The 18354-nt window shown below is 42.9% G+C and overlaps 1 protein-coding gene across 2 annotated transcripts in view; it reads left to right on the forward strand.

The window, feature by feature from the left end:
- The window catches only part of LOC134458327 (WD repeat-containing protein 7), a 278717-nt gene that overhangs the window by 4986 nt on the left and 255377 nt on the right, over positions 1-18354 (forward strand). For both annotated transcript variants that reach the window (XM_063210562.1, XM_063210563.1), the window contains exons 2-9: positions 3621-3798; positions 4491-4597; positions 5233-5311; positions 5810-5984; positions 9308-9384; positions 9858-9977; positions 10711-10856; positions 11529-11631. In XM_063210562.1, the coding sequence (XP_063066632.1) occupies positions 3640-3798; positions 4491-4597; positions 5233-5311; positions 5810-5984; positions 9308-9384; positions 9858-9977; positions 10711-10856; positions 11529-11631 (966 nt within the window). In that variant the 5' untranslated portion in view covers positions 3621-3639. The remainder of the gene's footprint in view (positions 1-3620; positions 3799-4490; positions 4598-5232; positions 5312-5809; positions 5985-9307; positions 9385-9857; positions 9978-10710; positions 10857-11528; positions 11632-18354) is intronic.

Genomic DNA, 18354 nt, shown 5'->3' on the forward strand with positions numbered 1-18354 from the left:
GTTACATTCTGGGACATTAGCTTAAAGCAATTATGGGAGCTGTCCTCCTGAGGTTATAGTGCTATTTTCTCAGTGTGTGTGTGTTTGCAGTCAAGATTGAAGAGTTTATTGTCATTGTCAAAAAGGCAACGAAATTACCGTCAGGTTGGGCATGACTCGTGATTAAGTCCACCGGTGTGGCCTGATGTGTGAGCAATGGCCAGTAGACAAGTTTTTTGTTATCAATGATGACCTTTTTGTACTGTTTCTTATCTGTGGATCCATGTCAAAACCTGTATACTGTATGTCAAGTCATTTCCTCCTTCTCATGCTTTAAAGTTAAACATTTTTAAATTACAAATATGTAAATCCTGTTGTTGTGATGTCAGTTATGAAATATTTAATTGAAAAAAAAAAACAAGGCAGAGTCCGAGCCTTCTCTGAGAAAAGTGTTTTGCTTGATGTGCCAACTAACAACAAAGGCTCCTAAGAAGTAAAAAAAAACGGGGAGCACACAAGGCTGATGCAGAACAATGTATTAATATGCAATTGTGTAATCTTGCTGAAAATATGCTCAATAGATGGGTCTGCCTCTCTGCTTGTGGGCACGATGTTCCCAGCTTCCATACAGGTCAGACGTGTGGGTGTGGGAGTGTGGGTGTGGAGCTCTCTTTTTCTCTGTTATTATTTATTATTATTTTGCTGGATTTTGGTCCGTACGCTTGTTGTTGCCATGAAGCTAATACAACTTGTGAAACTCAAGGTCATGTTTCGAAGGAAGTTCTCTGGTCGGAGGCCCAAGGAAGTGGCCAGGTAGGATGTATCTTACACAGTACGGCAACTTGTTGGTCAAAAGAGGAAACGCATCACGATATGTTACCGGAATATTGCTTCTTTTGGTTACATCCTGAGATATCAAAGAAATGATGACAACTGTCCTGAGGTTATGGTGCATACTTTTCTCAGTGTATGTTTGGAGTCATTGCTGTCATGCTGGACATGACTCATGATCATGTGACATGTCCACTGTTGTTGACAAATGCCTGTTGTGAGCAATAGCCAGTAGACAAGTTTTTGTTATCTTTGGTGACCTTCTGATCCTGTTATTGGTCATCTGTCAGGTGGATCAACATCCAATTCAGTATATGCCTAGTCAAAACCTAATAATGTCTTCCTTCTCAAGCTTTTTGTTATTTTTAAAAGCCTGTTTAACAGGGATAGAATTGGCAATATAAAGTAAAAGTAATTATTGTTGGGCTGCTGTAAATTATTATTTTGTTGTTTCCCCTGGAAATATCTCAACACGACTAATGTACCACTTTTCCACTTTGCTCTGATCAATTGGCTCTTGTGCAGTTCACCTGTGTGTTGTTCAGTTATTGTTCTTTTGAATCCATCAAGTGGTGGGTTGAGAGTTTACTGTGGTAGCCTTGAATCTGTGTGTGGGCTTCAAGTTTTTGACTCTTGGCAAAATGCATTTGTGGCTCAGCGTAGTCAAGGACCCGCGTTTCATAGTATTTTCTGTGCGTGTGCGCGTGTGCGTGCGTGTGCGCGCCTGAATTGTTGGTAACTTATAGCTCCTTGACAATGAAGAGAATTGTGAAATGAGGTCGACTATTGATACACGTTTCTATGGTCTTGTGACATCTTCCATTGTTCAATTCTTGTAGATAAAAATCACTGTATTCAGTTGTTTTCCTTTCACAAATGTCCCTAGACTGACTTGTAAAGGATGCTGCTGCTATTATTATACACTTCAGGCAGCAAGGATGAGCCATGCGTTCGAGCACGGGCTAGGCCTATGTCTGAATTGTTCACTCTCAGACTCTCGATACAGCACAAGGGTGTGTCTGTGAAGATTCTCATTAATTCAGGACATATCACTCAAAATACTTGCGTTGTAAGCAGCTGGACTTCTTTATCTCAAAGCCATATAAGCTATAAAAAGAAGTTAAGTAGTCCTCAACTAAACTGTTTTGAGTACATGTGTATAGGGTGTGAGTTCAACTACTATGCTCCATGCATCGTACCCTGTGAAGTGAGCACATTGTATTTGGTCAATAACTCTCGATTTTGGAGTGCATTAAAAGAGGCTTGTTCTGACTGGCAGCCATGTGTAGTGATTGATTGAGCATTAGTTGTGCCGTAAGTCAGCAGCTGTTCCTCTTTTGTCCTAAATGCCAAGTCCATTTTCCAATACGGGTGGAATAACCAAGGTCAATGCGTGTCACTGGCCAGTAAAGGCACACGAACGGAAGGCAATCACTAAATAAAAAAGGTGGACCAACCCTTAACCTGGGACTCAAGAGATCTAAACACTGGAAGATTAGTGTGGTTCTCTTAGATTTAATTAGAATCACTTTTCTTAAAGGTACAGTATGTAATTTCTGCCATAGTTTATTTCCTGAATGCAAAATTATATCTTTTTCATGTATATTCGTTACCACCATCAATTTCTAACTATTAACTATGACGGGCAAATGTAAGCTTACACTTTTAATGCATAAAAATGTGGATCTCCTTCATGTCCACCGGTTTGAAGGAATTACGCATGGCAACGCATTCAAGTAGGTGCACATTCAAGTAGGTAGCAGGCTTCACTCAGGTTTCTTGATAACTTTTAAGGGTGCTGTCCCAAATAAATACTTAGAATCAAAAAAGAAAAGGGGGGCGCACCTTGCATAATTTTTTTTCTTCTTTATTTTTGTGCGTTTCGGCGTGTGCCTTCCTCAGTGTGCAACAGTGAAACAATGTGTAACCACACTTAAAATACCCATTACCACACCCCATTATCTACAGCCAATGACATGGAACATCAAATTATTCCATTAGTCCATGCATCACAAACAATTCATTGGAAAAAAACATTTCATACACAATTCAGAAAATATACATATATACAATAATCCAAATTGGTCCAAATTTACAGAAAACAGGTAAGAGACAATTCCTCATTCATCCCATTTGGTATGCAGGTGTTCAAGTAAAAAATATACCAGGCACCAGGCATACCAGGCAACGCATTCGTGCACAAAATGTGCCCATGCACACGTATCCTGCAGTAAGTACTGTATGCCCGGGGCTGAAGATCTTACAGATGGATCGAAACGTTGCCGTTTGTTGAATGTAAAAAAGTATATAAGACTTACTGTATTTTGTGGAGCTCTCATACCCAGTGTGCAGACCACTCTGTCACACTAGAAGTTTTTCAATCAAATTATTGGGATGCCTTGAGTTGACACAACAGTTAGTGAGATTAGTTTTTTAAGTAGGGCTCTAAATAAACACCAGCCAACTAGACAAATGCCGGTGGAAGTTCAGTTTGGCTGGTAGAAAAGAAAGCTTACTAGCCACTTTTACTGATAGCAAGTGTATGTTTGGCTAATGCAATTAACATCCACTTGCTAAATTTAGCTAGTGATGAAAAAGTTAATTTATAGCCCTGGACATTCCATGTATTTAAAGTAGGAAGAGTATCATCTGGTGGCATAGGCATAAACACACACAGCAAGTTTCTATAGAAACCAGTAGTCGTTTGTCCTGCTTAGCTTCAAACAAATCAACTTGTTTGACTAACTTGTCTCACGATGAAGAAGGCTAATTTTGTGCTGTTGTGTCCCTGCTCTTCTCTCTCTCTCCAGTCTCAGTCCACAAGAGAAGATGTCAGGAAACAGCCTGGTGCTACCCATAGTGCTGTGGGGCAGGCGGGCCCCCACGCACTGCATCTCCAGCCTGCTGGTCATGGACGACTTCGGCACCATCATCACCGGCTGCCACGACGGGCAGATCTGCATCTGGGACATGACCCCCGAGCTGGAGGTGCGTGTACAGTAGTAGGGCCTTGGGTGAAAGTCAAATGAACTACTTTCTCCCATTTCATGGACTCTGATGATGAAGATGGGTTGACCATCAGAACGTTAGTTCTTTTGTTGTGCAGAGTTGCATAAAGTAGATATAGAAGTACTGTTTCAGATGTAATTACAACACTTGTAGCATTATATCACAAAGTTGAAACCATGTAATATCATACCGGTCATGTTGTGATTACATCTGTAAGAGTACTGCCACTTCTACTTTAATCAACTCTGATGTTGTGCTCCCAATAAAAAAAAAAATGCTCCGACCTTTTTCTCTTCCGTTTAAGAACTTTTGTCTGTCTCCGTTGATGCACTTTCAAAGACTACTTTCTCCCATCCTTTCCTGTTCCTCCCATCCTTGCAAAGCGAGGCTTGACGTCATTGATGACCAAACTTTTTATTCAGCATCTTGCAAAAACACATTTCAAAGGTCATTTTCTCATTTGCAGATGTTGAATCTAGGTCTCTAAGGGCACTTTGTCCAGGCAATGATGCTTTAAACAACTGTGGTCACCCTCCCTCTCTCCCTCCCTTCTATTCCTCCTCCAATATTTGTGTGCACAGTTTTAAAGCAACACTCACTAAGTCCCTTGCTCTTTCTTCTCCACTCTTTCTCACCACTCTTCCTGCTTCTCCCCTACCCCTGTTTTTCAGATAAGTCCACGCGCTCTGTTGTTTGGACACACAGCGTCCATCACCTGTTTATCCAAAGCCAGCGCGGCAAGCGACAAGCAGTACCTGGTCAGCGCGTCAGAGAGCGGGTGAGTTAGTGATCCATTTCTGCTCCAGAGATACTAACAACTGGCCTCAGCCGGACTGTTACGTCAGGGACCCGGGTTCGATTCTGACCCAAGGTTGTTTCCCGATCCTCCCCCATCTTATTCCCAGGCCATTATTTTATAATCTTTTCACTGTGACTGACAAATAAAGGCAGGAAATGCCCCCAAAACTACTTCAAAATGAATGAAATATGAACAACAACATGTCTGTGGCCCCACAGCAGAGGGGACTGTAACATACGTAGGTGTTTAAGATGAGATTGAAGGCCAGGCAGATTTATTTGTTTATCACGTTTCATTCACCAAGGCAGTTCAAATGTGCTTCACAAAAATAAAATCATGAAAGCATAGCAGGGGTGAGTTTCTCAAAACCAAAGTTGCTTACTACATTAGCTACTTTGTTGTTTTCAATGCATTTTCCCATTGGCAACTACCGAAGTTGCTAACAGGCTAACAACTTCTCTTTTGAGAAACTCACCAAAGATTAGATACTTCACTGGGATCAGTTAAATGTCATTGGATGTAACACTAGCTTAGAACACGCTAAGAACAACCCTTGCTTTTTTTCTTAATTTGTGAATGACAATATACTGTCCTTATTCCTCTCTGTTGTGCAGTGAGATGTGCTTGTGGGATATCACCGATGGCCGCTGCATTGAGTTCACCAAACTGGCCTGCGCTCACACTGGAATCCAGGTAGATGTCAGGAGATGAATATCAGAAAATCTGAATTCATGCATTGCTTGTGACATATTGAAGCACATGGAAACAAATGGTAAAATGGTGTAATCAGTACATGCAGTATTTATGCATTCATAATTCATGTATTACAGTATTCTTGTTTTAAGTAATTGTGTATCTGTGAATTATGCATGTATGGGGTCTGTGTGTATGTGTGAATAATACATGCATGTATGGGAAGTCATTGCGCTAAAGGTGTCAACTAAATGTAGATACTGTAGGCTGAATTATTTCTCATTGACTAGATGCAAGAATGACTGGAGCACTCTACCAAAAATAAAATAATAATAAAAAATGTTAAAGAATATACTGCATGCTCCGGTCATTTCTGGATCTAGTCAGAGTAGCCCAGTCTGTCTTGACTCTGCAGTCCCTGACCGTGAGCACAGCAGAGTTGCTTGAAAACAGACGTCCTTCCTCTAATGTCAACCAAATGTAATGTAATGTTTGCAGTTCTACCAGTTCACCATTGGCACTGAGCGTGAGGGTCGTCTCCTGTGCCATGGCCACTACCCAGAGATCTTGGTGATGGACGCCACCAGCCTGGAGGTGCTCTACTCCCTCGTCTCTAAGATCTCCCCCGACTGGATCAGCTCCATGAGCATCATCCGCTCCCACCGCACACAAGGTCAGTCCCATGATTCCGCAGTCCCATGATTCCGCAGTCCCATGATTCCGCAGTCCCATGATTCCGCAGTCCCATGATTCCGCAGTCCCATAATTCCACAGTTCCATGATTCTGCAGTCCCATGAGTCCACAGTTCCATGATTCCACAATTCTCATTTGGCTAAGGCCCGCCCTAAAGTTATTTTTGACCAATCACAGCGCAGCAAAAGGATGACCGGACAAACCTCGGACAGTTTTGACAGCGCTCCATTGAACTCAATGCTAAAATCGCATGTTTTCAAGTAGCCTAGGGTTTAGCAAGATATTACGGTCGTATTATTATAAAAATATGATTGGAAATTGTGGCTGCGGTATTTGTGACAAAGGTGCAAGTTTCCCCGTGATGTAACAGGAGGTAATCGCTTTCCTCTTTACCTAAAACCGGACGAATATTACTAGCAGTTGAATAGTCTGGCTTGAAGGGTCTCGGCATCCTCACTCGACTAGAAAGCGCACGGATCAACAAAATTGTTTGTGTGCTCCAATCATGCCACCATCTCACTCGTGTAACTTTTCAATAAGGTTGTAAGCAAAACACAAACCTATTTCAGGGTAGGATTTGTAGCTTTGAAGATGACAACATCATCACGTTGGGTGATTTCGTCCAATAACTACAGTTTGAGCCAGGGACATAGGCTATGCGAGTTAGCACCATGGTGCCACTGGTTACAATATGCCTATCGATACCAGGGTGAGAATTTGAGATCCCACAACAGCTAAACAATTGTGATGCATGACAGTTCAGGAAATAAAAATTATGACTGAATCTTATTTCTTAGGAGTGAACAACTGCTGCGATAGGCAGTCACTGCATTAATCACGTTGATATCACAGCATAGAAAGTTTATCTGTCCGACCTAGCAACTGTAACTCAAGAGGGCGGGGCTTAGCCAAAGGCGAATTCCATAGTTTCACAGTTCCATAATTCCACAGTTCTGATTCGAATTGTTGTTCCTAGTTCCCAGTCCCCATTTCTTTTTTCTTTTTCTTTTTCTTTTTGTCTTTTTCACCTTTATCAATCAGACTGAACAGTTGAGAGGGACAGGGAATGAGTGGTGAGAGAGAGCGGGGGGGAGGGTCAGCAAAGGACCTTGGGTCGGAATCGAAACCGGGTTGCTGGCATAATGGTATCGCTTCTTCCCCAATTTTATGTACTGTGCCAGTTCCCAGGCGTCAGTACCAATGCTAGCTCCACGAGCTTTGACCATAATCCACTTGTACCGCGCACAAGGTCCGTTTCCCCATTTTCACAGTTCCCCTAGACTGGTCATACCCTACCCACGTAGTAATTTAATTCGTTCAGAGTCTGGAATGACTGAATTGAGAATGTTAAGGCATGGAAGGGGTGAATTCTGTTGAAATTTGAAAGATGTGACTTATTTTACCCTATCGCTAACATTTGGTTATGACCTTGAGAAAGGATTACTAGTGGGAAGGATGAAACAGAGAATACATTTGAAATGCACCCCTGCCTCCCTAGCCCTCCCTCTTTCACTGATTAGTGTGTTGTCTGGTCACAAGACCAAACCCCTCCTAGAATACCAGGCCCAGATGTGGATGGAAAAAAGTTTGGATTGGAGTGCAACGTTTGACAAGGCCGCTGTAAAGTTCCCCTTTTCCGCTGCAGTTCCTACTTCCCAGTTCTCAATTTTATGTACAGTGCTAGTTCCCAGGCCTCAGGACAAGTACTAGTCAGATCAGCTAATTAGGAGAAAAGCATTTCCTTTTTTTTGTCTCTTCCACTCTTCATCCATGTTAGCAATGGGGAGTAGAGTTGTCCTGCCGGGACTCATACCCAGACCATCTGGGATGCCAAACTGGGTCAGGCTTGTTGGCGTGGCAGCTAGAGAGCACTCATAACCCTAGTGATGACTACTCCATCACACATTACAGCTCTGGGGTGCGGTTCTTGAAGTAGTTGCTAACTGTCTTTGCTGATTGCAATGCAATTCCCAATTGACAACAACACTTTTGAGAAACACACCCCTGTTTAGGTAGAACCCAAGTATGACCTTTCAATTATCTGTATGGGCACAGTGGTGCCTTCAAGAATCCCAGTTGTTATAAAGTTCTCAAAGTATGCACCCATTAGGAAGTAAACCCAATCGCTTTGCGAGTATGCAAGCAAATTCTGGTACCTAGGCTAGGCTTTTATTCACTAATATGTGCTCGTCCTCCTAATTCTTATCTCTGACTAGCCTCCTCAGTAGCCTCAGTGACCACTGAGCCAGACATAATGAGGCCCATATGGTTGGAGGCTGCATGTCTGGGGCCGCACAGCTGCAGTACGGCAGCTCCCGTGTTTATACTCTCCATCCACATGTGCAATCTAATGTGTACTTAGCTCCATTCAGTGTTATCTGCAGATACATAGCACCACAGAAAAAAAGAAGAAAAGAATGGCATCTGTGCTGTTCCAGTGTCTTCTCTCCCGTCTAACTCCCATAGATGCAGCAGATGACAACAGAAGGGTGTGGAATTACCCCGTTGCCATAGCTCCACAGATGTTAGCTTAGTTATTTAACATGTTTTACGCTACCAATCTGTAAATCAGAAAGATTTTTTATTAACAAATTCCAAGGGCCAACCTCAAAATACCGTTTTTCTTTTACAATATGATACCACTATGATTTTACTATATGGCACATTTCTTGCAGTTTTCCGCCTCAAAATTTTGGTTCATTCATAAAGATAGCAATGATTGAATGTTTCCAGCACACCCATCTAATCAATCGAGCTGCGCTCTGTCATATGAAATGCCACATGCTGCCCACAATCATCTCACCATGAACTTAAAAGCTGGCAGAACCACATGATGAAGATTCAGAGTTTTACAAAATTGAAAGACTGGAAAACATGTTGTAGAGTAGGATACATCAAAAACACACTCCTGTAGCTTGCACTCGTATAGTAACCAATGACTAGAAATAAAGTCAGGCCTGAACAGACACAGAATAGGCTCCTTACTGTTTTAAATGCGCAGAAGAAGGCACATTTGCGACCGCAACCACCAGAAAGCAAGACCATGTCCGGGTTTGCCATGTTGATCCCGAACCTGTATAGGTAGAGGGATGGCTCAAGCTGTTGTGTTTGTCCTCAAAGTCAAAGCCAGCTTTATTAATATGTCAATTTTCTCTCATTCTACAACCTAGTCAAATGTTTGTGAAGTCTCTGAGAAGGCCATCTCTTTAGCAAGTGATTAAGAGTATGACAGCATCTGTGCAATGCAAAGATACATAGCCTGTTTTTTGCTCTTCCTATGCTTCTTTTCTCTCTTCTTCCAGAGGACACAGTAGTAGCCGTGTCTGTCACTGGCATCCTGAAGGTGTGGATCATATCAGCTGAGGTCAGCAGGATGCAGGTAAGATGTGCCATTGTATGATCTGTCCTTATTTGCATTGCATTGTTTTGTATATTCTGTCTGTATGTGTATTATCACTACTGTAAGACTATTGTAAATGAGATGGGGGATCTCAAGCGTCCATTCTCGGAATAAATTGAAATTGAAATTGACTCTACCATTAAGTGTCATCCTGCTTATTTCTTACATGTGATTTATAATTTATTGCCCTCTGTTAGATTAATTAGGTACAGTGTACCAAGCTATGTAATAACATGCCATGTTATGTGCTGTAGATACATTGTATCTTAGGGTTAGGATTAGAGTTAGGCATGTACAGTGTAAGTACACAATATTAGATGTTGATACATGTAGAGCCCATCTCCTTTACACTATATTATGGCAGCCCCATATAATAATACAAATTAAGAAACGAAAATTAAATGTTTCTGTCATCGTTGATGTTTATCCCCCGTTTACTTGCTTGTTTTCAGGACCTGGACCCGGTGTTTGAGGAGGAGTCCAAGCCCATCTACTGCCAGAGCTGCCAGAGCATCTCCTTCTGCACCTTCACACAGCTCTCCCTGCTCGTCGTCTGCTCCAAATACTGGAGGGTGAGCTCTGGTTGACATACTAGTATTCCAAATTAGAATTAGAATTATTTGGAAAATGTAATTACTGTAGAAGTGGAACTGGAATTAGAATTGGAATTAGAATCGGGAGTATATAGGCTTTTGTTGCAGCTGTGTTGTATGAGGGTGGAAGTGGCTATGTTTCTGAGTGTGGCACAAAAATAAGTATTTGCCATTATGTACAGCATACAACTTTGCCTCACTAGTGCCATAAGCACATCATTGAAACACTCACTGTTTATCAATGACGAATGATGGTGTTGTTTTTGATTGATGACTAAGTATGATAATGTGACGGTGTGATAATTGTTGTGTAAATACTTCTGATCGATTGATTGATCGGAATGATGATTACCTCCCCTCTTAATCGCCCTCAAAAACCTCACTTGTGGTTATGTGTTGTATTGTGGTACAACAGTATACAGTATTTTCAAGCTGTTGCTATTTTCAAGCTATTTCCCCTCAATGTTGACATGTTTGTCCTCAGGGGCATAATCCACAAAGGTGGTTTAGTTGCTAACCCAGCTAAGTTACGTTTACTTAAGGCTTAAGCCATCTGGCTGCATTTAGGCAAACTATGCACAGGGGTGTTCTGGTTTCCTCACACAACCAACTGAGGCTTGTGAAAGTCAGATAGTAGGTGGGCTGAATAATAAAAAGCTATGACTGAAAATACCCCGGTAGGTGACTAAAGTTGATTTCTGGAATACTCCAGGTGTTTGATGCGATGGACTACTCGCTGCTGTGCTCCGTGCCCAGTGAGAATGACCAGGCCTGGACTGGAGGGGACTTCATCGCGGCCGACAAAGTCATCATCTGGACCGAGGACGGCTGCAGCCACATCTACAAACTGCCTGCCAGGTGAGTGTGTGAGTGTGTGAGTGTGTGAGTGTGTGAGTGTGTGAGTGTGTGAGTGTGTGAGTGTGTGAGTGTGTGAGTGTGTGAGTGTGTGAGTGTGTGTGTCTGTGTGTCTGTGTGTCTGTGTGTCTGTGTGTCTGTGTGTCTGTGTGCGTATGCTGCTTTGTGCAAGACAGAACTGTTCTGGAGGACACCATTTTAACATTTCAAGTAGAAAGTAATGTTTGAATGCTAAAATGAGAAGTGCATAAAAGAGAAATAAATAATAATTATTTTAATGATCTTTTTTTCCTGTTTGTGTGCGTGTGTGTCCTTGTGCCGTCTTTGTCATAACTGCTCCTGTGTGTGTGTGTGCATGAGTGAGTGCGTGCGTGCGTGCCTGTGTGCCTGTATGTTTTCTTCGCTGTTATTTTTCTGTCTGTGTTGTCTTCTCCTTTCCCCTCCTCTCATGCTTGTGTGCGTGTGTGGATGCCGGTCTGCTCCACCCACACCTGTATGATTGGACGGTGGGTTATGTTCCTGTCTCAATGTTCACTTGTCTGCCTGTGCGCTTTTCCCCCCTCCTCTTTCTGTATTTCTATTTCTCCTTCCCTGCATGGGCGTTGTCTTTGTCTTGTCGGTTCTGCGTGCGTGCGTGCGTGCGTGCGCTGGTATTCTTGGCTCTTTTTTCCACAGCTGCCTGCCGGCCAGTGAGCATTTCCGTAGTGACGTGGGGAAGACCAAGGAGGGCGCCATCCCTCCACTCATCTACAGCATCGCAGACTGCGCTGACAAACAGGTTCACTCCTCATCACCCTCTCCTCTCCTCTCCTGTCCTGTCCTGTCCTCTCCTCTCCTGTCCTGTCCTCTCCTCTCCTGTCCTGTCCTCTCCCCTCCACTCCCCTCCACTCCTCTCCTCTCCTCTCCTCTCCTCTCCTCACCTGTCCTGTCCTCTCCTCTCCTGTCCTGTCCTCTCCCCTCCACTCCTCATCACCCTCTCCTCTCCTCACCTGTCCTGTCCTCTCCTCTCCTGTCCTCTCCTCTCCTGTCCTCTCCTGTCCTCTCATCTCCTCTCCTCTCCTCTCCTAAACACTCTCCTCCTCTTCTTTTCTAGCCCCTCCTCAGTGCTCTCCTCCTCTGTTAGCTTCTTCTTTCTCCTCCCCTATCTTCAACTTTGTATTCTCCTCTCGCTCTCCTCTCGCTCTCCTCTCCTCTCCTCTCCTCTCCTCTCCTCTCCTCTCCTCTCCTCTCCTCTCCTCTCCTCCTCCTCTCCCCTCCCCTCCCCTCCTCTCCTCTCCTCTCCTCTCCTCCCGTAGCACCTACTTTCTTCTCTTTTAGCCTCTACTCTGCCCTCTCCTCTCCTCTACGTATTCTCTTCTCCTCTTCTATTCCCTCCAATTCTGTCCTCTGCTCTTCTGTCTTCCCTTATCCTCTCCCCTCCATGCAGTTCTCTTATTCTTCGTTGTGTCTTCCTCCTCATGGCTAAACAGTTGTTCCTCCTCAGCTCACCCCTCATAGTGTTCTGAACACTGATTCACAGCTGAATCTGTCTTTAAAACATTAGTGTGAACTTGATTTAATTACAACAGGCTGGCCGTTAAAGGGCCCTCACCATATTTCCTTAATCTTGGCTACATTCATTTTATATGTAGTAATAAATTCATTAACTTCAATACTGCGAAACCATCATACTTATTAGCAGCTGTTTCTGCTCAGACCTGTGAGTGTGTCAGTTCAGTAGCTCCCTCTTGTGGCCAATATTGTTTGTGCACTTTTTCAGTGTTTTTCAGTCTGCGTTCCTTTTTGCTACTGTCATGTTTTTCCGTATCTTATGTTTACCAACTGTAGTGCGCTAGTACCTGTCTACATGTATGTTTAGTTTTTTACTGTCTATGTATGTCTGTACCCTTTTATGTGGTGTTACTCTTTCTTTCTTTCTTTCTTTATTTCTGCATTTTTGTTCTGTTTACCTCGTCTATGGCCTCCTCGCGCCCCACCCCCACCCAACCCCCATCTCCTCCTCCTTGACACCCCCCCTCGCGTGCTGGGCCCTCAGCGTCCTCCGCTAGAGGAAGGGGGTGAGGGGGAGCTGATGGTGTGTCTCCCCGACGTCTCGGTCGACCCGACGCTGTACACCCCTCAGCTGCTGTTCCTCCAGCGGCCTCTAGAGGCACCAGTAAGCCCAGCTTGGCTCAGCCCCCCCCCGTAAAATAGCAGGACAGAGGCACGACACTCAACTCAGCCTGCAGAGAGAGCTCTTTCCCCTCTCCTTCACCTGCCGCTCCAGAGCCTGTGGCTTGCAGCATCCACTTGCGCATTCACCTGCTTTATATGATATTTCTTAAAATAATAGAAACCCACTGAGATTCTGGCGAATAATTGAAGTGGTGACATGATAGTCCACAGGTCATCTAGGGAATTAGTCATCGATTCTGCTACTAGTATATTGCAAATGAGGCAGACTTTTCATGGAGACACCAAGTCAATGATTTGGTATTAATTTGTAAATATAAAAAGTGGTCCAGCAAAAATAAGACCAACACTAGAATGCAGCTGTTGGGGCCCATATGCAAGGCGGTGAATATGACTGGGTACCACAGGGAGTGGGGAAAGGGCTCTGCTGCTGTGTGTGTGAGTGTGTGTGTGTGCCTCTGGGTTGCTGTCTGAAGGCCAGTTCCCTCTTCCACTCACGCTGGCCCCCCTCCACCCCCTCCGGACTCATGCTCTCTCCCCACTAAAAAAAAAAGTCAAAGCCATCCAATCCAATTTCTCTCTCTCTCTTTGCCCTCATAAAATGTCTTCACCTGGTGAAGATGCATGCAAAGTCCCCTGGCTGCTTCTCCATAGACGGTAACAGCAACAAAATCAATCAATGTCCGACCGTTACAGACCGTTACAGAAACTGTTAGTCGTTTAGAGGGAAAAAGTTCAGATATGTCAGGACATGCTCACAATGGAAAGTTTCCTTTTTGAGGAAGACTTTTTTCCCGGAATATTCATGTTTTGTCAGGAACAATATTAAGCTAAAATTGGTTACTTGGTAGTTGGTGAACAACATTGTGGCCTTCACCTCACTGTATATCATTAGAAGCATGACCTCCTTGAAAGGCACATTTGCTCTTGGGTTCATGTATTTGGTTGTTGTGTAATACAGTAGCTTGTAAAAGTTAAATAAAAATAAATAATTATGAGATGTTAATCTGTACTGAAAGGCATCAAGTGAGTGACTTAGTGACTGAATAACACAGATTATGCTGATAACTTGTACATAGTAGGTAATGCGGTACTGGCAAATGCCGTGTAAGTTCCACCCTTGTAAACACAGTCTTGGGTCTTCAGTAATTGAAGATGACTGGACTGATTTTTAGAGATGCACCGGATCCTGATTTAGGATCCTGCCGGATACCGGATCCACTGCTTAAGATCCTGCCGGATCCGGAACCGGATACCGGATCCTACAAAAGGGTTGAAACATATAGTCTACGCACACACGTGGGCCCTCTTTATTACGTTGGCTCAAACTATTTTTTAGACTCATTGGCTTATTGCCACACTCCCTGCAGCGGCCACTTCCAAAGGGCTTTCACTCCATGCAGTGATTGGGGTTGTGAAAGACTGACTGAAAAGCCTAGGCTAGAGATGCACCAGACCCTGATTTTTAGGTAACATGCCGGATACCGGATCCACTGCTTAAGATCCTGTTGGACCCGGATCCTGGGAAAAACCCTATTATCCTGCCGGATCCGGAACCGGAACCGGATCCGGTGCATCTGGACTGATTTTTAAAGAAATGTTGTCCTGGTTGGGTGATACTGTTTATGAGAGGGGGTATGCTTGCTATTGAATAGCTGTATGGGTAGTTCTCTTCTTAGCTCAGTGGGGGTACTTTGCAGCAACTCCAGACCCATCAGGAATGCCTTTAGGGTCTTGCCTTGTAGTGTGCGCATGTGAGTGTGTGACTGTGTGTGTGTGTGTGTGTGTGTGTGTGTGTATACTTCACATCATCCCAGCAAGCACACACAGCATTGAACTTGAGAGCAACATCACCAAGAAATGTTAAATGCCAAACTCCACCATTTTCATGAATCCATCACTGATTCTTGAAAGTTTGGCAAAAACATGTCCCTGCAGTAAAATATTAATTCTGTTGAAAATAAACTAAATTTTCACAAACAAAATGAACCCAGGTAATGGCCAAGGGGTCTGTCACACGAATACACAGTTGTTTGAAATATTTAAGTGTAATTTTATTACTTTTCATGGCTATAAACCTGTCCACACCCTGTAAAAACGCCTGTCACAAGGACTGGCATCATCATTTCAATTGACTTAAAATACAAAAATCACTAACAGAATTGAACAATATCACCATGATGTGGAAGACCATATTAAAGTGGTTCTACAGATGTGCACATAGTGGATGTAAAACAATATTTACTATTATTTACTGATTGCTCAAAATGTGTCCAGCATATTGGTCACCACCGTCAGATATTTTCAAAAAGGCAATACATTCAGGAATGCAAAAGGTCATTGTCACTACTGAGGACCCCTTTTCAAACCTTCAGCTCTACTGCATACTTCACCATCACTGAAGCTCCTGTAAGTTTATTATTTTGTCCTCAATTTGTTAATTTGTTTGGACACTGGTACTGTCCCAACCATAAACTGTCAACACCGTCGGGGGTTTTTTAATAGTATTGTATTACATTAATGTTAATAAATATAATTTTTTTCAGAAAAGGTATGAAGCACCCAAGAAACAGAGCGAAAATGAAATGGCTAATGTGAACAAACAATGCATAATATTTTAAAAGAGTGTTTTTTTGTCTCACACCGTCAGATGTCACCACCGTCAGATTTTGTTCTGCTCATCATGTTGTTCCATATTTTACTAAATTGTGCTGTTAATGAAACATTACTAGGCATGTTAGTAATAATTGTGATCCAAAATGATACTCTAGCCACCACTGAGGTGCATTTGGAGGTTTTTTTTGTCAGAAAACCTGACGGTGGTGACATCTGATGGAGTTCACCAAAAAACACATGTTTTACGTGTTTTTGACATGTTTTAAGAATATGCATACAGTAAGTATCTACAGTTATGTTGAATTGTTAAAGTAATTCACTTTAATACAGTAAACATGTGTTTTTACTTCTAATTCTGTCTGCCGCTGTTGACAAAACAAGAAAGAGCCCGTTTTATGAAAAATGTTAAACATGGGGAGCTTGGCCAATGCATTCACTGCACAGCCAAGACCTACATCTATGATAATACACCTCTATATTTTGGATTTGAACAACTTAAAAGCTGTTTTTACCACATTTTCAACAACCAGTGGCTTACATCCTAGATAATCTAACTAATGAAGTAAAAACACATGCTCATACTGTGCACACACAAAAATAAAGTTTTTATGCAAGATGCCATTGACTTGAGAGGGCTATTTATTTTGCTAAATGCAGGTACTAATTAGGCCACTTTCACCACTCTCAGATTACTGTCACCACCGTCAGTTCTTAAGTCACCACCGTAAGAAGGAGTTTTGGACATTTTAAAGGAATGTGCTTACAACATTTTCCTTAGGAGTTGTTGAAATATCAAAGTAATAGCCAATTTAAGCCTACACGAATATTTGTGAAATTACAAAAAAATGTTTGTTGTATTTAGGCGTTAAGTAAGCATCGTAAGACGGTACATATTTTAAAATTAGAACACATGGAACAGTATTAAAATAGAACAAAAGTGAATTTTCAACATTTAAAGGCATATGTGTGAACCAAAAATACACATAATCACTTAAAAACTCTAGATACATATGCAACCAAATCAGTACAATTTTAATAACTTTTAATTGTGTCTGACGGTGTTGACAAAAAACAAGGTATGATCGGAGAAAAGCCTGATTTCTGAAAAAAATACATAATCGGGAGATTGGCCTTGTGCATTTCTGAAAAGCCAAGACCTTAGTCTACGAGGATATACCATATAATTTTGTAATTCACTTTGTTTTTTTCTGTCAACATTACAACCTGTTTTACCCACTTTCTCAAGAATCAGTGCCATACATGGACATGTGTAACGTATGCAAGTTTCTAAGGTTCCTGTGAAGTTTTTGCATGAAAGTTCAATTGTATAGATACTGTTTTGTGCCATTCACTGAGGTAAGATTTTATCCCATGGAAATGTAGTTCCCACAGTTAGCCTGAATGATACACTGACGATCATGGAGTAAAACACGATAGAACATTTTGAGTAAGGTAAGACTAGAACTATCGACTAGCTTGCAGTGACATTGTAAAAGTATGTTCCTAACTAAGGCAGTATGGAGTACTGTACCCCCCGAAAAGAATGTTTTATGTGCCACCTACCTTGTGTGAGTGTGTGTGTGCGTGCGTGCGTGCATGCGTGTGCTTGCGTGTCCGCGTGTCTGTTTGGGTGCGAGCGTGCGTGTTGCAGAGGTGGGGAGATATCTAGTTGCCTCTGGCAACTTTTGGTGTCTTATCTAACTGAATCAAAAGGCCGTGCATGCATATTGCATGAGTTGGAGTCCTTGCCAAGCAGACACCCCGAGCCACCCCCTACCACCACCATGTCTCTCTCTCTCTCTCTCTCTCTCTCTCTCTCTCTCTCTCTCTCTCTCTCTCTCTCTCTCTCTCTCTCTCTCTCTCTCTCTCTCTCTCTCTCTCTCTCTCTCTGGCCCCCGTTCTCTTTCTCTCTCTTTGCCTCCCTTCTCTCTCTCTCTCTCTCTCTCTCTCTCTCTCCTCCCCAATGCCTCTCTCTCTCTCTCTCTCTCCTCCCCAATGCCTCTCTCTCTCTCTCTCTCTCTCTCTCTTCTCCTCCTCCCTCTCCCTCCTCCTCCTCTCTTCTTCTCCTCTGAATCTCCCCTAACTGCAGTCACGTACTAAGCAGCATGTCCTCATGCAACCCCGTCGCCACCCCTTCAGCCCAATTCAAACATGCTGTAGGTTAGCTATAATGTAGTCCATATGGTTGTGCTAAGGTAAGAGTGAAGTACGCTAATGCCTCTTTTCCCCTGCCGGTTTTCTGGTAGGCCTACAGCTCGACACAGCGTGATTCGGCCGCCAGTTTTTGGTTTTCTTTTGGGCAGGACACAGCTCAATCGAAGAGCAAAAAGTGGCAGCCGAGTCACGCTGTGTCGAGCTGTAGGCCTACCAGAAAACCGGCAGTGGAAAAGAGGCATATATTACTAAAAGTATGTGTTAACCTGTCTTGGCTCGCATATGAACGTAACTACCATTCCCAGATGAGTTGAAACTTTAATAGATGCAAAAGGTGGACCTATGGGTTAGGAATGGGTTGGCAGTTAAGTTCATATGTGAGTCAAGGCAGGTTAGCGAATACTTTTGGTAATATAGTGTATGTTAATATTACGTAGCAGAAAGATTTTTTTTGATAGCAGCAACCTCCGCTGCTTTGGTTTCTTCATCCCCACCATCCTCTTCCTCCTCCTCCCTGTCTCCCTGTTTCTCTACTGACTCCCATACCTGCTGTACAACT

Source organism: Engraulis encrasicolus, chromosome 11, assembly GCF_034702125.1.
Source record: "Engraulis encrasicolus isolate BLACKSEA-1 chromosome 11, IST_EnEncr_1.0, whole genome shotgun sequence".
NCBI lineage: Eukaryota > Metazoa > Chordata > Actinopteri > Clupeiformes > Engraulidae > Engraulis > Engraulis encrasicolus.